The sequence below is a fragment of the Moschus berezovskii genome, chromosome 10, assembly GCF_049115385.1.
Source record: "Moschus berezovskii isolate FMDL1 chromosome 10, NW_MosBer_1.0, whole genome shotgun sequence".
Lineage (NCBI taxonomy): Eukaryota > Metazoa > Chordata > Mammalia > Artiodactyla > Moschidae > Moschus > Moschus berezovskii.
In genome coordinates, this window is record NC_142469.1 from 39,501,003 (window position 1) to 39,526,937 (window position 25,935).

The following is a 25,935-nucleotide window of genomic DNA, read 5'->3' on the forward strand; positions in this document are numbered from 1 at the left end:
AGGGACTGCACTCCTTTTCCTCTTCTCATCCGTGTGGGCGCTGCTTGTGGAAAAGCCCTGGAAGACTGCATCCCAGAGCAAACCATGACTTTACTCCGAAAACAAATGCACGTGAAAACTCCTGCCAAGGCCAAATACAAATTGTGATCCAATTCGGGCCAATATTTTAGGTGCCTGTTTATTATCTGGAACAATTTTATCTACTGTGCAGAATGAAGAAATAAGCTCTATTCCTGCTGGTAAAGAACTAAATTTTATCTAAGGGAATTAAACTGTACTAGACTAAAATCCAAGGCCCTGGGCTACCATCCAGCTCACTCTAGGGTTCTTTCCACCAATTCATGATGCTATCTTTCCACAGGCCTGAGGATTTATAAATGGTCTGATGGTAGGTGTTCATGTGGCTTACTTTTTCACTTTTAAAATCCAGTTTGTATTCGTGAGAGTAGAGGCCAAAAATTTACACTCTTAGTCAAGCTTTCCTTAAGTTACTATAAATTGAATTTTTATTTTCAGAAAGGCAACAAAATATAGTGGAAAGACAATGAAGTTTGAATTTGGCTAGAATTGGGTCCAAAGCACAGCTACCTTATATAACTGATGTGAGAATTAAATAAAATATGGGTTAGGATTAGTACATGCCACATGCTCAATTAATTTTAGTTTCCTTTCCTCTAAGACCTAATTGAAAGTGATGGTTGATATGACAAGGAAGAAACTTAGGCTTGGGTAAAATCTGATGCTGGATCATCTACAAAATGCTTACTAAGTTTATGGGGAAAATAATCAAGAGTTAAACTCTTTCATTTTTTTTAATTTTTAAAAATGTTTTTGAGTTAAACTCTTCTAGATTTCTCAGTTATGAGTATGTATTTAATATTCTAATAATTCACTGTGAACCAAGGGTAATTTTTCTTAAACACAGCCTTATTTAGTTATTTAAAGATGTCTTTCAACAGGAGTTGTAATTAAGTCAGAATTACAAGAACAAAAAATGTGATGACAGAAACCAACACAATTATTATAAAGCAATTAATCTTCAATTAAAAATAAATAACTTAAATTATTAAAAAACAAAATGTGATATTAGCGATTATATAATACAATAAGGCAAAGCAGCTAAATGGTCCATAAAAGTCAACTGTAAATTTGACCTGAATGATCTAGATTAACTGATTTTATTTTTAGAGATTTTTTTTTATGTGGACCATTTTTAAAGTCTTTATTCAATGTGTTACAATACTGCTTCTGTTTTATATTTGGTTTTTTGGCCCTGAGGTGTGTGGGATCTTACCTCCTCAACTAGGGATCAAAGCAGGATGCCCTGCATTGGAAGGCAAAGTCTGAACCACTGGACCATCAGGGAAGTCCTTAGATAGATTCTTTTAAAGTCTTTAGAGGGGAAAAAAGGTAGCGATATATTGACACACAACCTGTGTGAGAGGAACATTCAGTTCAAATAATAAACCACCTGTTCAGCTTTTATAAACTCTATCCAGGCTGGTTGCCTTCATTGTCAAAAATTGGAAAAAGGAATATTCATCACTGATCCTGTGTGTAAGGATGAGACTTGGGACAATAAGAGAGCATACTAAAATAACAAGCAGGCTAATGTAACAAGCAAAAATGAGGAAAGAGAGGTCTCTCAACTCTCCAAGTGGTGCCCAAGGTATTATCCTGGTCTGGGCTTAGTTAGGAGCCAAGTTATAGTTATAGAAATGTTTGGTTCACAATGTGGTAACCGTGACCGATGTCAGCTCAAGGCATTCCTCAGCTGTACACACCTTGATTCATCAGAACCAGGCTTCCTGTGAGCAAGGCCATGCAGTTGGTGGGCTGATGATTGTGCAAGTATTGAAATCCCCATCCTCTCCTGTATGAAGTCTCATACATATACCCCGAAGCATTGGCAATCACTTCAAGAAACTTCTCCTGTTGTGTCTTGCTCAGGTAGTTGTACAAGAAGTCATAGGCAGTGGCAAAACCAACCAGGGAGTGAGCAAGTGGGACTTCATCCCAAGGAGCATCTTTCACCAACCTATAAAGAAAGAGAGACCATGCAAATGAGTGCCACATGGCTCAGAGCTCTCATCACACTTTTCAAGTATCTACTTCTCAGAACAACAACAAATGACACAAGTGAAGGTACAGTCCAGAGGCTTAATGACATAAAAAATAGATTTCCCTCCACATAAGACACAAGCATAAAAGACTGTCTAATGTGAAAATTACAGACTTAACATTTTCTCTTTCCAGTTTCTGGCAACATTAAAATGTTAATTTTTAGGGTGTTTTTTTTTTTAACTCTTGATAAGAGAAGAGTATATTTATATTCTCAAGGGATTGGAAGTACATAATACGTAGTGACAGAGCAAAAGTCTCTGGACTAGCCCATTAACTAGTGCTCGCCCTCCCCTTTCTACCCGCAGTAGGGTTCTTGGCTCTGTTCTACGATTGTCTCGCTAGAACAGTTAAAAGCGTTCCTATACCCCATCTTATTTCCCATAGGCTGATCCAGGTGAAGGTGCCATGGTATACAGTCCAGGTCCTCTCAGTCTAGGCAGATGCACTTGGTCGACGTCATGATAAGGAGAGTGGCTAAAAGGCTGGTGTAAGTGAGAAGAGCGAGCCGGTTCCAACTCAGATTTCTGCATCTCATTTTTTCTCAGAGTGAACTGCACTGATTTCAAGGATCTTCAAGTACCTTTTCAGGGAAGTCTAAAAGCTAATCCATGAAGTATTAAACTGTCCTTTTCTAGGACGCTACGTGTCTGCTTGACTTGTTATGTAATTCTGCAATATTGGGTTGGCAAAAAAAACCTGAATAAACATTTCTGGCCAACCCGAAATGTATGTGGCCTTCAGGAAACAGGAAGCTAAAAGGGATCTTTCACAATCATAGTTCTATGGAATTATCCAGAAAACCCTCCCTATCTGTTCAGGATGTATTTGAGTAATCTCTCAAAGAGGGAAACAAATGAAGGGTGTACTGTACTTGTGGGAGGTGGAAGACAGCTCTCAATTAGGGATTAAACGAAAGCTTAACATTTCTATGCCAGAGCCTCTTTTTGGCAAACTAGAAAAGTCTCAGCCTCTTTTTCAATATGTTTTAAAATTCATAACATATAATACATAGGGGTACCAGGAAATGTATTATTTTGAAATATAATTATCGGTACAGATATTTTTTAAAACTGTGATATATGTGCTTCTTTATTAAGATATTAAAATTCAAGATTTAATGGCTAGGATAGTAACTATGGTAATTTGTAAGCAGTGATGAATATACATAATATTTTGAGATGTATACAGTAACTGTATGATAGGAAAATATCTGTGACAAAGACACAGGTTCTCAGATTGCCATAGTTGGTTATCTAGATACATGATTTAGAAGAGATGCTAAAATTTCAGGTACAGTGAAAATTTAGATGTAGTATTTCTCTCATACAAACCCCAAAGACACAGATTAAGAAAACTTAAGTTCTGAGAGACTACTTCTTCTAGACTGTGTTTCTCCTCTAGGAGTTTATATCAGGCTGGCCAATGGGATCATTTCCATTTCCATAATGAAAAACCCTGAACGAATCTTTTGGCCAACCCAATACTGAAGACCTGATCGTCTTAGTGAGGCCTTCTCTGCCCACTCTGTCAGAATTGCAGTGCTACTCCTCAACCCACAGCATTTCATTCACCTTCATTTCTTTGTCCTCCTGGCATTTAAGTATGCCTATTTCTATGTGTGGGCTTCTCAGGTGGCGCAGTGGTAAAGAATGCACCTGTCAATGCAGGAGAAGCCAGAGACGTAGGTTTGATCCCTGGGTTTGGAAGATCCCTTGAGAAAGAAATGGCAACCCACTCCAGTATCTTGCCTGGAAAATTCTGTAGACAGAGGAACCTGGTGGGTTATAGTCCATGGGATCTCAAAGAGTTGGACACGACTGAGCAAGTAACACACGATAGACATGTGTGCGTTCAGTCATGTCCAACTGTTTGTGATCTTCATGGACTGTAGCCAGCCCGGCTCCTCTGTCCATGGAATTCTTCAGCAAGAATACTGGAGTGGGTTGCCATTTTCTTCGTCAGGGGATCTTCCCAACCCAGGGATTGAACCCAGGTCTCCCGTGATGCAGGCAGATTCTTTATTGTCTGAGCCACCAAGGAAGCCCAGGTTTATGTGTACATATCCCCTACCAGAATTGAAGTTCTAAAAGGCCGGGTTATCTTTTATCCTCTGCTGTATTCACTGTTGGATCCCCAATCCCATAACAGTGACTGGCACACAGGAGACTTTCAATAAACCTTTTGGGGAAGAAAGAAAAAAAAAGAAGGAACAAGCCTGTAGGCCACACTGTTGACAGTGAATAAGTGATGATTAAGAAATCAGCAGCTTGGAAGAATCACTTGGTATTTAACAATAATCTCAGTGTTTGGTTAGCTGTGCTAATGATACAGCCTGGTGCTAAACTGACTAAAGCTGATGAGCTTCTTAACCAGTTGGCCATGGACAAAGCCACCCTGCCAGTCAGCTTGCCAGTGAGTGTACTGGTTGTAAACAGACTGTGAAGAGGGTGAATTAATTCCCTATTTCTAGGAAAGAAAACAACTCACACTGCAAGCTCACTGCCAGGGAGTTAGAAAAACAGTCTTCACTGATTCATGGTGACTGTGGAGCCAGACAGAGAATCCAAGGCATTTTTTCCCCAGCCCTGTATCTCTGCACCATGTCATCTAAAAATGACAGCACACACACACACACAGTTGTGATAAAGCTGACATCAATGAGCTGCAACTGCCTACTGCAGGCTGACAGGTCTGATACACCAGTGAACTTACCAGTGAACTTACTTTTAAGATAAAAAAACAACTTCCAGGCTGCCACATACAGTTGCTTATTCTAAGCAGTTTCCAATTCAACAAAACACTAGTACACCGATTTTTTTTTTAAGTTCCTCATTGTAAGTCAATGCTTCATAAAAAAAAAAAAAAACACTTTAAATTATGTAATAAAAAAAATCTTTAAAAAAGGTTCCTGGTACCATCAGATGCATCACTATATCATTATGAAATCTGACCTGTGATAGCTACATTTCTAAGAGACTACTTAAATTCTTTACTGATTCTTATGCAGATACAGAGAGTAATTATGGATAAGAGTATATTTTACTATCATGGAGACCAAAGGAAATTTGCTTCTAGCTCATGAATGGCAGTAAAGGATCTATCTTACTCAATGTCATCCTAACCATCAGTAGGTTTATACTAAAGAATCATGTTAAGAGGTGAATCATAAAAAAAGAAATATATTAATTTATGAATTTTATCTCACTTTAAAATATCTATATGTACATATCCACCAATCTTTTGAAGCGAAGCCAAAAGCCTTCTCTTTGAATGTGGGTCTATGGATCAGTGTCATTATTTTTCCCTGCAAAGAACATATAACAACACAATTTTCAGCCCTGGTTTCTCTAATATAGGAAGAAATTAAAGATATTTGTGAAGGAATATAGAATCCTTCCAGAATTTTGAGTTTTTCCCTAAACTTTTACTAATCTCATCCATATTAAATTATGATGGAAGTTTTTTACAGTAAGTCATTCCAAAGCATTTAAGCATTTAGAAACATTCTTTTTTTAAACTTACACTTATTCTATTTGTAGATTATTAAAACTGTACAATTAAATGTATTAGTGATTATATGTATTAGGAAAGATATACCCATCTGAATGCAGAGTTCCAAAGAATAGCAAGGAGAGAAAGGGAAACCTTCCTCAGTGATTAGTGCAAAGAAATAGAGGAAAACAATAGAATGGGAAAGACTAGAGATCTTTTCAAGAAAATCAGTGATACCAATGGAACATTTCATGCAACAATGGGCAGAATAAAGGACAGAAATGGTATGGACCTAACTGAAGCAGAAGATGTTAATAAGAGATGGCAAGAATACACAGAAGAACTATACAAAAAAGATCTTCATGACTCAGATAATCATGATGGTGTGATCACTCACCTAGAGCCAGACATCCTGAAATGTGAAATCAAGTGGGCCTTAGGAAGCATCACTACACACAATGCTAGTGAAGGTGACAGAATTCCAGTTGAGCTATTTCAAATCCTAAAAGATGATGCTGTGAAAGTGCTGCACTCAATAGGCCAGCAAATTTGGAAAACTCAGCAGTGGCCACAGTTTTGGAAGGGTCAGTTTTCATTCCAATCCCAAAGAAAGGCAATGCCGAAGAATGTTTACACCACCACACAATTCACTCATTTCACACACTTGCAAAGCAATGCTCAAAATTCTTCAAGCTAGGTTTCAATAGTATGTGAACCAAGAACTTCCAGATGTTCAAGCTGAATTCAGAAAAGGCAAAGGAACCAGAGATATAATTGCCAACGTCCCACTGGATCATAGAAAAAGCAAGAGAATTTCAGAAAAACATCTACTTCTGCTTCACTGACTACACTAAAACCTTTGACTGTGTGGATCACAACAAACGGTGCAAAATTCTTATACCAGACCACCTTAACTGCCTCCTGCGAAATCTGAATGAGGGTCAAGAAGCAACAGTTAGAACCGGACATGCAACAACAGACTAGTTCTAAATACAACATTCAAAAAACTAAGATCATGGCATCTGGTCCCGTCACTTCATGACAAATAGATGGGGAAACAATGGAAACAGTGAGAGACTTTATTTTCTTGGGCTCCAAAATCACTGCAGATGGTAACTACAGTCATGAAATTTAAAAACTTGCTCCTTGGAAGAAAAGCTATGACCAACTTAGGCAGCATATTAAAAAGCATATTAAAAAACATTACTTTGCCAACAAAGGTCCGTCTAGTCAAAGCTATGGTTTTTCCAGTGGTCATGTATGGATGTGAGAGTTGGACCATAAAGAAAGCTGAGTGTCAAAGAATTGAAGCTTTAAACTGTGATGCTGAAGAAGACTCTTGAGGGTCCCTTGGATTGCAAGATCCAACCAGTCCATCCTAAAGGAGATCAGTCCTGAATATTCATTGGAAGCACTGATGCTGAAGCTGAAGTTCCAATACTCTGGCCACCTGATGGGAAGAACGGACTCATCAGAAGATAACCTGATGCTGGGAAAGACTGAAGGCAGGAGGAAAGGGGACGACAGAGGATGAGATGGCTGGATGGCATCACCAATGGACATGAGTTTGAGCAAGCTCTTGGAGATGGTGAAGGACAGGGCAGCCTGGCGTGCTGCAGTCCATGGGGTCGCAAAGAGTCAGACATGACTGAACGACTGAACAACAACAATATTAGTGAAAATCGCATAAACTGATTTGAGAACAAATAAAACTGATACTTGCTAAGCACATAATCCTACTGGTGGCAACAGAAATGAATAGACACAGTAGAAGGTGGCCCAGCAGCCCTGACATTCAGCAATCTCTGAGGGCTGCTGCCAGTTACACAAGGGATGGAGGCTAATTTCATTGGCAATTCAGTTAAGAGGTGGTTAGTTAAGAAAATTAAAGAAGTTAAGAGGTTAGTTAGGAAAAATTCTACTGTATTCCTCTTTTTATAAGCTGTACTTTGACCTGTTTAGAGAGCTGTTCTGAAAGTAAGGTCCATGAACCCCTGGGGTCTCTTGAGACTCTTTCAGGGGATTCATGAATAAAAATTATTCCCATAATAGTATAAAGATGTTATATATTGATATTCACACTGACGGTGCAGAAGCATCAGTGGGTTAAAAATGTTGGCATTTCAGCAAGAATGAAGGTAGGGGCACTGAACTGCTCTAGTAATCCTTGTAAGATTCTGCACACTGCTGTGCACTCTAAGTTTTAAAGAAAAACAGTTACACTTAAGAAAAATCTTTAATAAACCCAGTTTCATGTAAGAATATATTTAATAAAGTGGTAAAAATGATTGACTGTATAAAATATCAACCTTTTTAGTACATATCTTTCTAATATCCTGAGTGATGAAATGGAAAGTACGTATAAAGCACTGTGGGTAGCAAAGTAAATAACTGACATGAGGAGAAGAAATTGTGCATTGATTTGAGAGAGGAACCAGCTCCTAGTTTTTTAATGAAATATCATTTTTACATGAGAGAATGACTAACTGACAAATTTCAGTTTTTTAGACTTGGGTATTTAAGTGGAAGTTCTCTTGAAACAAGGAAGCCTTCCAGTTCAAGGAAAAGGTTTTGTTGACAGTGACGAAATTTGATATTTCAATCAAAAAAAAAAGAATTTTGGGAAACTTGTTACCATGAACTTAAAAGTTTAACAATACTTTAATAAGACTTTTCTGATGAGGTCAGTGATAACAAATGTGCAGATGTAAAAGACGCAGATTCAATCCCTGGGTTGGGAAGATCTCCTGGAGAAAGAAATGGCAACCCACTCCAGTATTCTTGCCTGGAGAATCCCATGGACAGAAGAGCCTGGCAGGATATGGTCCATAGGGCTGCAGAGTCAGACAAGACTGAAGCGGCTTAGCATGCATATACAAACGTGTCAACATTTCAGAGACGGGAATAACTCAGAGAATAAACATTCAAATAAACAGGCATGACATTACAAAACCATGCAAAGATAAAAGATTCATTTTAAGTGCAAAACATACCAATGGACTTTTTACCAGTTAAAATATATAAGGAGCTTATTAACCAGCATAATATCAGAATCCACATTGAAACTAACTTTTAAAATCCAGATTCCACATAGAACTAACTTATACAAAACTACCACATGTCAAGTTCTAGTATGGTATCAAAGAAGCTATCCATAATTATCAGAAAAGATTCCTCAAATACCCCTCCCTTTTTAGTCACATGTCTGTATGAAGCTGGATTTTCTTCATGTATTTCAACCTAAATACTATATTGCAACCAACTGAATACAGAAGCAGATATTCAAGATTTGCAACAGTGTAAAACAATGACCTTGTTCACACTAAATATTTTGTTTTCAAAAATCTAGCTATTTTTTCCTAAAACTATGTTACTTATGTTAATATGAAATGGACTTCTTTTTTTCAAATGAATGAATATATATTTTTTAAAATTTCTTAGATTTAGTTTCTAGTACGGTAAATTTTAATAGATGTAGCCCCAAACAAAGCTCTTTGATGTTCAGTGTCATTAATTTTTAAGAGTGTAAAAGAATTCTGAGTCCAACATTTTTAAAATCTGCTGCCTAGAATATTTCCAAAAGTGAATTTATGTGAAAAAGTATGATGTGACCATAGAAACTATGAATTGCCCAGGTTGGAACGCACAATATTGATAGGGAAAGGCATAGGATTTATCATGATGTGCTGTTACCATAAATCAAGTTATAACTGTAAAAGGGAGAGACATAGTAACCTTTCCAAAATTAGTAGCTTCATTAATCAGAATTTTTATGATAACTTTATGGAGACAGATTGCTTCTATTATCAAAAATGCTTTTGAACTACTATGTAAAGAGTACAAAAATAGGCAACCTAAGGGGTCTATTACTTAAAAGATTGACAGCCTACTAGATGAAATAATAAAATGGTCAACATAGTAACAGTGTTGGCATCTACTTTCATTTGCAGAGATTTGAATTTTAAATGATCAAATAATTGTATTAAAAACTTTTTCATATAGTCTTAGTAGAAACATAGTCTAAAACATAGTCTGTAGAAAATTATTATCTGTGAAAAGATTAATACATATCTAAGATTAACCTTAGGCATTATGTTTGCAGAATACTCTGTATGATATTGTTTAAATTTTTATACTATTTCATTGACAAATACTGTTAAAGTGAATATTTGGAGTATTAGAGGTTCTATATTTAAAAATCTAAGAGCTATCAAGAAATCACTGATACTTAGTTAAATGCATCAATAATTTATTTTAAAAAATACTAGAAACAATGGGATAATGTAACTCCCTTTATAATATTTTGATTATTAGTTCTGTTTTCGAGCACTTTTTACAGCTTGACAATTTTATACCAGGTTTTTCATATGTAACTACATTTTGAAGATCATGATTTGATTGATTCATGGTATAGGTAAGTTTATGTGTTTTCACAGTACGTCTGAATGAGGTTCCACTGTTTATTAAACCTTTCCGAGCGGAACTCAAAATAATCCTTGTTTTTTTTTTCATTTTGAGATAACATATAGTTTTATAATCTATAAAATATTTATATAGTAAATTCATAAAGTAGAAGACTCATAAAAAATATGGTTTATTTTAGACAGTAGATGTTCATGTAAATATAAATTTAAGAGAAAATGAAGTAAGCTTTAAAGGAATTAATAATTTGAATGTAGAACACAGCAATGAACTCTTCAGAAATTCCCAAATATAACCTTACAGATCAGAGCAGCACCAACTTCACATTTGCCAGCTTCACTGAAGCTATGTCTACTGCACATTAAGCCATACCTTTGCCTACAGCATGTACTCGGTTACACCAACAAAACATGCTAACATAAGGCCAGTTCTATTTTTAAATGTAAATCAATTCATTCATTCTAAAAGTGTCCTCAAGACAGTCACCAGATAGACAGTCATTCCATTTTTCAACCAAATGCCTCTGTATGCTTGGAAACAAACTCCTATTAAGTTAGTAGAGTCCTGTGTTACCAAGGCTTTTAAAAATATGACTAATGGCAGTTGTGATTCATCTTTTTTTCCGCTAAGTTAAACATAAAAACTAGCCATAAATGTTAAATGTCAGTAATATGTTACATTTTGTAAGTAATTCCTATAACATATAGCCAAAGGAAGTGGATTTCTAACCTGGCCATGTCTGTGAAGCACAGTGGGACCCTGAGAATTGTGAATTGTGAACTGCCAACAAGAGCCAAGTAAGCCTGGAATACAGAGAAACTTGATCTGGGGGCCTCTGAGCAGGCAGCGAGCTACCTAAGGGGCATGTTCAACTCAACTCTGGCCTGGCGTGTAGTCCATATTCCAAGTGTTTGATCAGGAGACTAAGGGGCGGTATTTGCATTATGAAGCAAAATTAAGTATAGTTGGGAGGAAAGAGAAATTTATACTTCATGTTAATTAGGCACGTAATGTGTGCCACACCATTTACATACTTATTTCATTTAATCTTCCAAACTAACATTAGATGTAATATCCCCATTTCATGGATTGTATAATTGGTATCTGGACAGGAAAATTATTCATTGAAGATCACGTAGTTAAGTTAAATGATGAGCCATGAATGGAATCCAGGACTACCTGAATCTAGAATTTTTACTTCTTCTTGGTGGGAAGTACTGTGCTTTTAAAGAAAGTCACCAATTTTGCATAAGAACCCAGCCAGAAGAAAGTGCTAGTCAGCAAACCTACCAAGAGCTAACTAGGCAGAAGGGCACTTATGCTGAAATATAACACAGGGTTCCAAAGCCTCACCGTGTTCAAGAGAAAAAGAAGGTACAAGATGTTGGGAAAGGGGCAGATATGAGAAATGACAGTGGGCTCACATGGTTCTTCAGGGTCACCCAAGGAACATGTGATTCCAACCACAAAACATTCCTGAAACAATTCTTCTCCCTGCAGACCTCTGATGAGCCTGGGGCTCCTAATGTACTGTTCCAGGGACAGCTGGTCCAAGGGCTGTTGGGCTTGAACCTACATGCTGAGAATCTTAAGCTCCTAAGCTAGCCAAGACTAGAGACACAGAAATAGACAATGAGTTTTCCTTTTTGAACTTCTACTTTGCACCCTGTGTGTGTACTTAGTTGTTCAGTCATGTCCAACTCTGTAATTCTATGTACTGCCACCTGCCAGGCTCCTCTGTCTATGGGATTTTCCAGGCAAGAATACTGGCATGGGTTTCCATTTCCTTCTCCAGGGGATCTTCCTGACCCAGGGATTGAAACTGCATTTTCTGTGTCTCCTGCTTTGGCAGGCGGATTCTTTATCTGCTGACCCACCTGAGCCCACTTGAGAACAACCCCTAAAAGGATAGCAGAAGGACAGAACTAGAATTGACTGTATATAAAGACATCTTCCGGAGAAGGCAATGGCAAGCCACTCTAGTACTCTTGCCTAGAAAATCCCATGGATGGAGCAGCCTGGTGGGCTGCAGTCCGTGGGGTCGCTAAGGGTCGGACACGACTAAGCGACTTCACTTTCACTTTTCACTTTCATGCATTGGAGAAGTGTTCTTGCCTGGAGAATCCCAGGGACGGGGGAGCCTGGTGGGCTTCCGTCTATGGGGTCACACAGAGTCAGACACAACTGAAGTGACTTAGCAGCAGCAGCAGCAGCAAAGACATCTTCGGGGAAAATGATGTATCAACTCAGAACTAAAAAAGACCATTTTCTTCCACAATCTTCATTTCTATATTCATGAAATCACTGGATTCAACACAGAGCACTACCACTTAACTTCATTTTAAAGCTACATATTTAATATTGCAAATATTAAATTCTAAAATACAAAAGTTTAGGTCAGTCTGGCCCTACTCAAGAATACTGTGGAGTCAATTATGTAAAAGCAGAAACTAAAAAGAATATTCTTTTTTACTTAAAAAGTATTCTATATGGTTTACAGAGAAAATGAATTAGTCTGAATGTCAAAACATACCAAGTTAATATAAATAAAACATGGAACAGTGTTGTTAAATGGGAAATAGCACTGCCATGTCATTATTCCAATGTTTAATTCACTGACACAAAGTCTTTTTATCCAAATACTCATTTTATGCTATCCAAGTATAATCTACATAAATGGAACCAAACAACATTCATAATTGTAATCCATTTTTGCTGGCCAAGTGTGCTTCGGGCTATTGCCTAGCCTAAAAAGGTAAGTACGAGAAACACTGTAAGTAAGATGATTCAAATTTTATAACAAGACCTCTGTTCTGTAAGAAAGGCAGAGCTCAAAGGACTAGAGTTTAAAACAGGCTTACCTCTCAAATTCTAATAATAAATTATGAAAGAATCGGTTATAACAGAGAAATTTCTGAAACTTGAAAAGGTGTAGGAGAGACTAACATATTGTTCAGAAAAGCATAATAAAATGACTTTTGGCCATTTAAAAGTAGCTTGGTATTTTATATGTTTAGCATGCTTTATATTTATATATGTAAAACGTTTCTAAATGTTTCAGTTCAACAATTCATAGATGCCATCACTTTAGTCAATGACTATGCAAACATCCAGTGATTATGTGATAAAAAAATGCCTAGAAGTACACAATTACATTTTAAGAAAAAATTAAACATGCAAGAAGAGCCAGGGAAGTCAATAAGAATAACAAGGATGGAGGGTGACTAGCTCCACCAGAGAAGAAAACACACTACAAAACTTCACTAATCAGAACAGAGTGGCACTAACATATGAATAGACATACATACCAAGGGAACAAAACCAAAAATTCAGAAACAGATGCAAAAACACATGGAAACTTGGTATATGATAAAGTTACGTGATCAAAATCAACAGTCAAATGAAGTACCTTTTAACAGGTTACATTGGAACAATTATATAGTCATCTGAAGAAAAAAGAAAACTGAATTCAAACCTCACAGAACATAAGAAAATAAATTCTAAATCAATTAGGCATCTAAATGTAAAGTAAGAAATATAAATCTTAAAGCAAAACAAAGATGAATTCCCTTGTGACCAAAAGGGAAAGCCTTTCCAACTAAGATTCAAAAACAAGGAGCAATAGAAGAAAAGAGTGACAATTTTGGCCATATATAAATGAAATGAAACAAAAATAACCCCAAAATCTTTTGCATAGGAGAAAATAAGACGAACAAACATGAATAAACTGAGAAAAATATTTTAATCATGTGTCTTAAATACAGTTAGACTTATCCTAATATACCACAGGCTCCTAAAAGTAAGAAAAAAAAAATCTCATTGGAAAAATGAGCAAATGACAAACAAGACAGTTAACAACAACAAAAAGGCAAACATCTCCCATTCAAAAGTTTTATCTCCACTTATCATAAAAGAAATTTAAATTAAATCTGCAACAACTAATCTAACCAGTGGAAAAAAAATCAAGTATGATAAACACTGCAATAAAAGCTGTGGAGAAATGGAAACACTCTTAAAAATGCTGTCAGGGATGCTGCTGCTACTGCTAAGTCGCTTCAGTCGTGTCCGACTCTGTGCAACCCCACAGACGGAAGCCCACCAGGCTCCCCTGTCCCTGGGATTCTCCAGGCAAAAACAGTGGAGTGGGTTGCCATGCAGAACAGTATAAATCCTATGGGGTAGAGTTTTGCAACAAATTTTATATGGATTTTGTATTCTGACCCAGTAATATCACAAACAGAAAACCATATATGCATAAGGTTATTTACCATGGCATTATTTGTAACATGATCCTAACATGGTAAATTGTTAACCATGTAAATATTTCAGATGTTTAAAATTAAGCATAAGTCAGAAATAAACACTGAAATGAAATGATACACTTGGGATTTGATTCAATATAGAAAGAACAAATATGAGAATATGTTCCAAACAAAAGAATAAGATAAATCTCTAGAAATCAATCTTAACAAAATGGAGATGAATGATTACCTAATAAGAGTCAAAACAACAGTCATAAACATGCTCAAAGTTAGGAGAGCAATGCATGAACAAAGAGATAGAAAATATTAAAAAGCACCAAGCATTGTAGTGTCATAGCACTGAACTAAATTCAAAAGGATTCAACTGCAGAGTACATCAAGTGGAAAAAAAGGATCAGTGAACTTAAAGAGAGGACAGTGGAATTCATCCAGTCAGAGGAGAAAAAAGGGAAAAGAACAACAACAACAACAAACCCCAGTGAAGACAGCATAAGGGACTTAGTTCAGTTCAGTCGTGTCCAACTCTTTGCAACCCCATGGACTGCAGCACGGCAGGCCTCCCTGTCCATCACCAACTCCCAGAGTTTACTCAAGCTCATGTCCATTGAGTCGGTGATGCCATCTAACCAACTAATCCTCTGTCGTGCCCTTCTCCTCCAGTTTTCAATCTTTCCCAGCATCAGGGTCTTTTCAAATGAGTCAGTTCTTCGCATCAGGTGGCCAAAGTATTGGAGTCTCATGTTCAACATCAGTCCTTCCAATGAATATTCAGGACTAATTTCCTTTAGGATGGACTGGTTGGAGCTCCTTGCAGTCCAAGGGAAGGGACTTTTGCGACACCATTATGACCAGTATACACATTATAGGGTAAAAAGAAGAGGGAAGAAGAAAGAGAAGTTTATGCAAAGATATAATGATTGAAAATTCCCTCGCCTGAGGGGAAAGAAACAGACACCCAGAGAGAGGTAGCCCAGAGTATCAAAAAAGATGCCTCTAAAGAGACCCACAGCAAGACATATAATTAAATTTTAAAAATAGAAAGACAAGAGCAACTTATTATATACAAGGGAACTCCCATAATACTATCAGCAGAGTTTTACAAAGTGAGATGATACACTCACAGTGTTGAAAGAAAAAAAAAAACAACTGTGGATCAAAAATAACCAAGTAAAACTGTCTCTCAGAATTGAAGGAAAGATAAAAAGTTTTCTAGATAAACATATGCTGAAGAAATTTATCACTACTAACTGGCCTTACAGGAAATGTTAAAGGGAGTTCTTCAAACTGAAATCAAAGGACACCAATTAGTAACATGAAAACACATGAAAGTATAAAATTCAACGGTAAAAGTAAATATACACTTAAATGCAGAGTAATAGTGTAACAGTGGTGGGTAAATCACTTATAACTCTAGTATAAAAGTTAAAAGAAGACTGCATTAAAAAAATAACTATATAATAATAATTATTAGGGACTTCCCTGGTGGTCTAGTGGCTAAGACTCTGCACTCCCAATGCAGGGGGCCGGGTTTATCCTCGGTCAGGGAACTAGATCCCACATGCCACAAATAAGAGTTTATATCCTGCAACTAAGAGATTCCGTGTGCGGCAACTAAGACCTGGTACAGTCAAATAAGTAAATATTTTTTAATAATAATTTTTAATAGATACACAATGTAAAAAGACAACCAAGGTTTCAAAATTTACCTCTCATGAATACTTCCTCTGGAAACCAGTGGAGAATTTAATTTCTCCACCCAAATTAGGATATATACCAAGGAGAAGACAACACAAGATTCACGGCACAGGGGATCTACCACACGAGAAGAAAGAAGAGTAAATCAACAGTTATACAGCAGATCTAGATTATAACCAGTCAAACGCTGTGGCAGTTTTCCTCTTCAAGAAGATGAATTGTTAAGAATGCCTTATTAAAAATATCTTGTTGGAATGGGTTAAGAGATTTACATAACTGCGTGAGAGTCTAGTTGGCAACTGGTGATAAATGCATAGGAAACTAAGCAAATAAAGTAAAAAGGCTATAAGTAATCCTAGAGAAAACAAAAAAGTTGTACACAAATTGAAAGTAATCACAGTATAAGATATGGCTCAGCTGTCAATAGCGTTTGCTTCATTAAAATATGCAAACACAATATTCATTCAATTAAAATCACAACATATCTACATTGGAAAGCTGGAGGGACAAGAAATCTGCATGTATTTATGGTAGCTGGCATGTGTGAGGCATGATGAGTGACACATCTGCAAGCCAAAGGATGCCAAGGGTTGCCTACAACCACCTGAAGCTAGGACAGTGGCCTAAGAGAGGTCTTCCTCAGCGCCTCCAGAAGGAATCAACTCTGCTGGCACCTTGACTGCAGATGTCTAGCTATAGAACTGTGAGAAAATCGATTTCTGTTTGTTTGAAGCCACTTTGTTACAGCTGCCCTAAGAATAAGACACCGACCTTACAGAATCTGACTCGTCATCACCGCCGTCTTGCACGCACCATCTTCCACCTTCCCACTGCTGTCTGAACATGTGGTGACGCCTACTTATTTTAAAGCAATCCTCTAATATTCTGACATCACCACATGCAAAAGGGCAAATAATTACCTGTGATATTGAGTTTAAAAACTGAGAGAGATACTTTAAGGGGGAAGGGGAGGCTGGGATGAATTGAGAGATTGGGATTGGCATATATACACTACTGATATTATGTATAAAATAGGTAACTAATAAGAACCTACTGTATAGCAAGGGAACTCTATTCAAAGCTCTGTGGGGACGTAAATAGGAAAGAAATCCAAAAAAGAGGGGATATATGTATACATATAGCCGGTATACTTTGCTATACATCAGAAACTAACACAACATTGTAAAGCAATTACATTCCAATAAAAATTAATTTAAAAAAAACACATTAAAAAAAGTGAGGGACACTTTAACAATGGCAAAACGGTACTCAAATTGCTAAGTCTTGCCACCCTGATGGTAGCAAAATATCAAACTCAAAATAAGGCTGACTGTAAGGTGCTAGAATACATGAAACAATATTTTACTTTCTATTATGGTTTCCTCAACAAGGTTAATATTTACCCAAGATTCCTACCTTTTTATGCTTTATCAGAATTTTTCTCTTTTACAATATGCTTTTTCAAGGTTTTGCTAAAGTTGCCTTTTTAAAACAGTGAATGAACTGTGGTTGATTTTATGCTGGGTGCCAACTGGAAGTAATGCGCTGCAGAATTTATTCCACTCAGCCCTGGAAACCTGAAATGTAATCATTAATCACAGACTTGCACTGTTTCCTAATGAAAAAAAGATGCTTAATAATATATCTTAGGAATAAATATTCTGAACACTAGAATTACGGAATAAAGAAGCCACCTCAAAGAGTGAAGCAGTGCCCTCACTGGAGATCCTCAAGAAGAGGGATACTAAGAAGGGATTCTCTGAAAGGGAATGTGTCTATCAGAATGTTAGAAGACTTCAAATTATATAGCACAAGCTATTAATAGATTGTGGAATGAATTTAAGGGGCTGTGACCAGCATATTTTTAGTGGAATTTAATGGCATGGAATAGAAAATAGAGTGCAGAGCATAACTTAAACGCAAGGCCTGGTTCTACTTACACATTTACATATGTAGAGTTATGTGTATACTGGGTTATGATGTCAATTTTACTTCTTACTGTAGGTCAGAGTCAAAAAAGGTTTGAAAGTCACTGTCTTAGAGGATAAATGTGCCACATCAGATGCATCCTGTAGGCAGAGAGGATCCAGGCTCAGGGTTGGCTTCCATGCGTGGATCGAGGTCAAGACCAGGTTGCCCCGAGCACTTTCCAGCAGAGGATTTGGAGCCACCCAAAAGGGAAATCCCACTGAGAGTTCAATGGAAAGGAACTCAGACCACCAGAGAAGCTCAGAATGTTCAAAGAGGGCAGAAAATGGTATACAGTGGAGGCAGGTGTAAAACAGCAAACGGGTCCACGCAGTCAATTCAAGAATGAAAAATAATTTGTCACCATGTAGAGAAAGAACAAAAACAACATTTCTCATCCCCTCAAACAATCTGTTTGGATTTGAAGTCATTTATTTTTAAGAGAGATAATGAAATAATACTTATAAACAGCACCCTGTCCAATAATGTTTATTTTATTCATGTCCCGGGGACACACTTTTAAAGAGTCCTTCTTAAAAAGTCATCTGGCAACAAAGTGGAAAAAGCCAGTTTAGGATTTTTCTTTATGAATCATAAAAAATTTGGAAGATGTGCTATTTGCCATAAAACAGAATTAATGGGTAAAGTAAATTTAGATTAAATTATGAGCCAAACTTGTAAGCCACTTCAACATGCCATGGGCACTAAACACATCCCCAAGTTTTAGATCCAGAGTTATCCAGAGATCTCTGTTATACTGAAAATAAAAGTGTTATACTGAAAATAAAAGTGAAATGGCAACCCACTCCAGTATTCTTGCTTGTAAAATCCCACAGACAGAGCAGCCTGGTGAGCTACAGTCCATGGGTCTCACAGTCATAAATCACTGAGCACAGAAACTCATTAGCCACCCCAAAGGTTGAACATAATCACATCTTCTTCAACCAAGCAACGGGCTATTATAGAAACGCAAAGAGCAGAAGATTCAAACTGGCTTCAATAATAGTGTGAAATCTTTCCCATGTCAACAGGTTCTCCAAAGAAAGTAAAATAGTAAACTTCATATGGTTTTTCAAAATAATGGCTCAAAGTCTAGGGTGGGAAGATATTAAAGTTAATGTAAAGTTTAAGCAATATGTGTGGATTTATTCTCATCTCTCTCTTTCCCTAGATTTTTTCTTAGAAGAGTGAATTCCCTGTAATTAAATCACAAAAACAAACGAAAAGCTGCACATTAAATTGTTAGAAGCCCAAACTGCCATCCATACCTCGTCAAGAATCTTTTTTTTCTCTTTTTCCCCTCAACTACAGAAAAATAGCATGATTCACTCAAGTGGATACTTTCCTCCTGGAGTGCCGCCTGCATGATGTTTCATTTTGGCTTCACATCCAGAAAGTGATTTGAGGACACCCAAGTGGCTGCACCTCATGCGACGAGTTGACTCACTGGAAAAGACTGATGCTAGGAAGGATTGGGGGCGGGAGGAGAAGGGGATGACGGAGGATGAGATGGCTGGATGGCATCACCGACTCGATGGACATGAGTGTGAGTGAACTCCGGGAGCTGGTGATGGACAGGGAGGCCTGGCGTGCTGTGGTTCATGGGGTCGCGGAGAGTCGGACACGACTGCGCGACTGGACTGACTGACTGACGTGGCAGTGACGTCCTTTGAGTGCATCGTCCCCTCGCCTTCTCTCTGTTCTTGTTCTTCATTTATTTATCGTGGGAAGCCTACTTTAATCAAATCTGACCTGCTCTGAACTCCCCTTCTAAAATTTCCTATCATCAACAGAAACTCAGTCCATTGTATTTAGAAGCAAATTTTTTATTGGATAAAATCATTTTTTTTTCCCTAATGACATTTTTTAAAGTCACAGTATACTTCCAGCAAACAGGAGGCAGCTAAAACTAATGCTGGAGAGACATGAATTCAACATCTCCTCTTGGGCCCACAGGCTCTTCAAACTTTGCTGATCCCAAACCAAACCCTCTATTAGTATTCTCCAAGAGTTCCAAGTGTTGCTATCTCACTGAACCGTCCCACCATCCTCTCAGCATCCCATAAAGAATGTTTCTTGTCCTTCTTGTCCTCAAATATAATTGTCAAGTCTTATACATGGTAAGGGGCTTCCCAGGTGGTGCTAGTGGTAAAGAACCTGCCTGCCAACGCAGGAGACGCAAGAAATGTGGGTTTGATCCCTGGGTCGGGAAGATCCCCTGGAGGAGGGCACAGCAACCCAGGTATTGCCTGGAGAATACCCTGGACAGAGGAGTCTGGTGTCCTACCATCCATAGGGTCGCAAAGAGTCAGACATGACTGAAGCAACTTAGCACACATAGCTATACATGCAAAACCTTAGACCTTTCTGGAACCCATCATTCCTTTCCCTTCTCAGAACCCCTAATCCAGGCTGTCATCTGGATAAACACTAAAGGCCGAACTGGTCTTCCTGGTTTGACCTCTGCAATCTACTCTTCCCATGTGATCAGAAATTCTTCCTACAGCACAAATCCTTCACATGGAGAAACTGGCAGCCTGTTCGTGTCTCCTGATGAGAGAACAGCCACTACCTATGCATGCGTTAAAGTGATCAAAACTAAGTTGGATCAAGCTTTGGAACCCAGCTGTCAGTTTCTACGAAACACCAAGGGTGGAGGAACTCACTCCACTGCATCTTGAGGCTGCAATCAACAACATCCAGAGGCCGAACAGGAAGCTTAACAGGTCAAAGTGTCCAAGTTCTTCCACAGATAAATTTTAACATAAAAAAAAAAAGGGATGCAGGGTAAACTGCAGATAAAAAAGACTTAAAAACATTTTTAAAATGAACAAGACTAAACGTGTGCCTAGGGGTGCACACTTGAATGAACTATAAAGAAACACAGGACATGACTGATGACCCTAGAAGTCAGGGGAGTCTTTGTAGGAGACAGGGGGAGCTGTGACTAGGGGGCCAAGAGGGGCTTCTCAGGGTGGCTGGCAATGTTCTATTTCTGGAGCTGGGCTGTGGTTACCAGGGTGTAGGCTTTAAAATACTTTACTAAGCCACACATTTGTTCCTATGCTGTTCTACTTTTATTTTACAATGAAAAAGTCACACACACACACAGATCTGACCACATAGTTACCCTGTTAAAACCCTTCAGTGGCTTCACAGTTCTTGTAAGAAAAAGTCCAAACTCCTTCACAGGGTGGACAAGGTCTTGCAGCATCTGGCTGTCCACTTAAAGCCTCGATGCTTGTTTGTCTCCACCCTACATTAAATTTTCAGTTCCTCAAAAGCACCATGCTTCCTTATGTCACAACCTCTGAACATCAGTTACTTCTGCTTAGAACTTTCAAACGTGCTCTTTCCCTTTTACTTGGCTGATTCCTATTTGTCCTTCAGGCCCCTGGAAGAAAGCCTTCCCAACGCTCCAATGCTGGGCATGCTGAAGTATTAATTACCTCTCTGTCTTCCACTGCACACTGTACTTTCTCAATCACAGCCTTATCATCTGCATCTATATTGTCTATTAGTTCATATTTTCCTGAGATCAACAATTCTAGGCAAGATGTATAACTTGTGTCAAATTTTTATATCCCAATACCTAGGTACAACATCTAGAACAGAGTGAGTACACAATAACCTTGCATAAAATGAATTATATGCATGCAGTTGTTTATAAATGAAAACTACCTTTACTGACATCAAAGTATGAGAACACAAAAGCAAAGCAATAAAGATAAAAATAATAGCTAACACCTTACTGTTACTGTTGCCAGTTACTGTTTCATTAATTCATTTAACCCTCTAAACACTATGAGGTAAGTATTACAGAATGTTTATCACCAATTTACAGATGAGGAAACTGAGTCATTATGAAATCAAGTAACATGTTCCATGTCCCGGGATTAGAACATGGAAGTCTGACTCCACGGTCCTTGATCTTAATTCTAATAAAGTATCACTTCCACCACCTAACATCACTACCATTCATCCCAAATACTGAAGCAGGTGGTTTTAAAATAAAAACAAAATTCTATCGGGGTTACCTGACCAGGAGTACCCATGAATATTATGTGGAAGTTAAGATGATTGACACCAAAATTCAAGAGATTAGGCAGGAGAGAATACCAGGTGCAGGAGAAGTGCTTCAAAAAGCAGGGAATCTGAGACTCCCTGGGGAACTAGACCCAGAGATGCCAAATCCTGACATACCCACTACCAGCCTCTGAGTGGGCCAAAGGTGCAACACCTCTGATGACAGATTAACAGCAGGCAGGTCCTCAGAGTGAGAGTGAGGCCAAATAAGTATGACCATCCTCAGTGCACAAGGCAGCAAATCAGATTTGAAACTGAAAGCAGATCTTGGAGTCCTGTTCATGGTAAGCCTAGACTACTCATCAAAATGTGATCATTCATTCATTCAATTTATTATTATTGTTCTTGTGGCCCCTACAGCATATTCAACTCTCAGGACAGAGAAGTAAAACATGATGATGGTGCTGCTCTCAATAAGCTTATGTGCCAGAGGCAAACAAACGGTAGAACCTATACAATTATAGTGTAGGCGAAACATCCTGTGAGAGTTCTGCATGGGTTCCTTGGCACATCTGAATTACACTGGCCAGGGCAGGGTAGAAACTGGAGTTTAAAAGGTTTTTACGAAGATGTTTCTTTAAGCTGCATCTTGAAGACACACACTCCTAATCGGAGAACGAGCTAAGTAACCCTGTTACTACTGTAAAACCAACAAGTCACGTGAAAAATAATACCTATGAGAATTGAGATGGATGAGGGACTAGAGAAAATGTTATGGAAGAAGGAGAAGTTAAATAGGATCCTGACGTCTACATCGAGTTGGGGAAAAGGAGGAAGGAAAGGGGTGGATGAGTCTGGATCCCTGCAGGCAGAAAGCTCAGCTCAGGGCTGGTCTGTAAACTTACTACAGCCCAGATCGAGGCAGAGTTGAAAATGTCAGCACACATGGCCCAGTGAATCACTGGGGATGCATATCAATGCCTGCCGGTGAAAATCTTACAACACTAAAATCACAACATTCTAGGAAACAAAAAGATTTCAAGAATCCGGAAGCTCTGGATGGGGGCATGTTTTACAGGAATGATGACAGGCTGATCTTTTTTAACCGTCTAAAGATAATGCTTGCTGAAGAGCTCACCCATATCCAACAATGACGCAACCACCACCAACAGCAAAATGTATTCAGAGTAGTGGGAGTGAAGCACTGAATAAAGGGGAGGAAGGAGAAACATGTCTAGAGGTAAGGAGTGTGGCACTTTCTCTGTTCTGTGGCAGCCATGACTGTGTAAAAATGAATGGATACGGCCAGGAAGTCTTTAAAATTATACTAATAAATATATACCAAAGTATTTGCCAAGAGACTCTATGAGCACTTGTAATGATTACAAGACAGAGGGCTTTGAAATTCATCTCTCCACACAGCTGGTGATACCAACAAAGTGAGACCATTAAAGTGAGAGAAAAGTCATGCAAAAAAAGCGAATTCCCTGGTGGTTCAGTGGTTGGGAATCTGCCTGCCAATGCAGGGGACACGGGTTTGATCCTTAATCTGGGAAGATCCCACATGCCGAGGGGCAACTGAGTCTGAGCACCACAACTACTGAGCCCACGCGCGGCAACTACTGAACCTGGCGCACCTTAGAGCCCGTGCTTCACAGGAGAAGCCCCCGCAGTGAGAAGCCCGCGCGCTGCAACTAGGGAGCAGCCCCCACTCACCACAACCAGAGAAGAGCCTGCACGGAGCAATGAAGACCCAGTGCGCCAATAAACAAATAAATACATATCTTTAAAAGTGAACTGTCTTTTCTCCCACACACCCACTCTACATTTCATCTCCTGTCTGCATCACTGTGCACCCATTTGCCCAAGACAAAAACCAAGTCCCAAGCTTTCTACCTCCCTTCCCTTCACTACTTAATGTTTAGGTGCCTTAGAACCCTAGGGGGAACTTGGTAAGAGGAAAAAGTTCTACGGCCTACTCCAAATGATCGTGTTTCCCTGAGTCTGGGCCAGTTCCAGGAAGCTCTGTTTTTAAGAACACCTGTATGATTCTGATGAAGGAACCACAGTTTGAGAAACAGTGTCCCATATCCAATCTCTTTGTAGATTCTCTGTCTTAAATGTCCCTTAAATTCATTCCTTCTTGTTCCCATTCTCTCTGGCTTAGCTGTGATCTTCACTTCCTCCCTAAGCTTCCACCTAGTTCCTCTCCGCCTGATTCCTCTCCTCAAAGCCATCCATACACAAAGCTTCTAAACTGCAGGCTTACGTGAGAAACGTAATGATCTGTCTCCTGACTATGCTTTCTCCTGCTATCCTAAACCAGCATGTTGACATTCCAATGAAAAAGGAAGGATGGAGGAAAGAGACTGTGTTAAACACAGCTAAAACATGCTCTCTTGACAGAAATAGCAGAAGGAGATGAAGAAGGAAAGAGCCATTCTGAAGATAACTAAGGAAAAAAGAACCAGCCAGCTTTACAAAAGACTGCACAGACATACTCATGTTACTGCTATTCTCCGGTAGTTATAAATATCCCTTCATACACTATTAGTAAGAACTTAATGTCGGCAAGGCCTTACATCTTAAGTGGTACTAGTACTATTTCACTTAATAAAGCAACTTTAAAAAAAGATTATAAAGCAATATTGAAATAGAATATATATATATATATATATATATGTAGCACTTGCTAACTCAAATTTCTCAAGATACAGGGCAAGGAATGCATAAAATGTAAACAACATACTTGGCAAGTTTTAATATTAGATAAATGTGAGAGCCAGATTGTAAAGATGGTGTGGAACTTACCACATATGCATCTTTGCTGTATATATGGGGTGAGCAGCACAGATTTAGAACCCCTTCAGAAGAAGGATGAGGATTCCTCTGGCCTTAAGCACAGCTCCCTAGGACAACTCTAAAAGTCCACAGTGAATTTTTTTGTTAAAAAGGCAACAAGTGACACTAAAAGAGCAGGAGGTAGGAGAGCGCGTCACTCATCATGGAAACAGTTGAGGGTTGCACCAATACTGAATGTTACACTCAAACAACAAACAGATCCCACAGGAAAACTAACTTCAGATTTCTTTTCAACTGGGCACGTTTAGAGGTGTATGCAGGACACAAAGGGCTTCCCCAGTGGCTCAGTGGTAAAGAATCTGCCTGCAATGCAGGAGACCTGGGTTTGATCCCTGTGTCAGGAAGATCCTGTGGAGCAGGGCATGGCAACCCCCATTTCAGTATTCTTGCTTGGAATATCCCATGGACAGAGGAGCTGGGTAGGCTGCAGCCCATGGGTTCGCAAAGAGTCGGACACGACCAAAGCGACTTAGCAGGCACGCATGCAGGACAAGAAGCAAAAGTTAGAACGGGACATGGAACAACGGACTGGTTCAAGATTGGGAAAGGAGTACGTCAAGACTGTATATTGTCACCCTGATTATTTAACTGATGTACAGAGCACATCATGTGAAATGCCGGGCTGGATGAATCACAAGCTGAAATCAAGATTGCCAGGAGAAATAACAACCTCAGATATGCAGATGATACCACTCTTAACGGTAGAAAGCAAAGAGGAACTAAAGAGCCTCTTAATGAGGGTGAAAAGAAGAGAGTAAAAAAGCTGGCTTAAAACTCAACATTCAAAAAACTAAGATCATGGCATCCGATCCCATCACCTCATGGAAAATAGATGGGGAAAAAGTGGAAACAGTGACAGATTTTCTTTTCTCGGGCTCCAAAATCACTATAGACTGTGACTGCAGCCATGAAATTAAAAGATGCTTGTTCCTTGCAAGAAAAGCTATGAGAAACCTAGACAGCATATTAAAAAGCAGAGACATCACTTTCCTGACAAAGGTCCATATAGTCAAAGATATGGTTTTTTTCAGTAGTCATGTACAGATGTGAGAGTTGGACCATAAGAAGGCTGAGTGCCAAAGAA

The 25,935-nt window shown here is 38.6% G+C and overlaps 1 protein-coding gene across 7 annotated transcripts in view; it reads right to left on the reverse strand.

The window, feature by feature from the left end:
• The window catches only part of DSE (dermatan sulfate epimerase), a 76,887-nt gene that overhangs the window by 10,186 nt on the left and 40,766 nt on the right, over positions 1-25,935 (reverse strand). For 6 of the 7 annotated variants that reach the window (XM_088840599.1, XM_088840597.1, XM_055433153.2 and 3 more), the window contains one exon: positions 1,785-2,038. In XM_088840599.1, coding sequence (XP_088696725.1) covers positions 1,785-2,038 — 254 coding nt within the window. Of the gene's footprint in view, positions 1-1,784; positions 2,039-25,935 lie in introns of those variants that run through there. The other variant, XM_088840602.1, reaches the window with a different exon arrangement.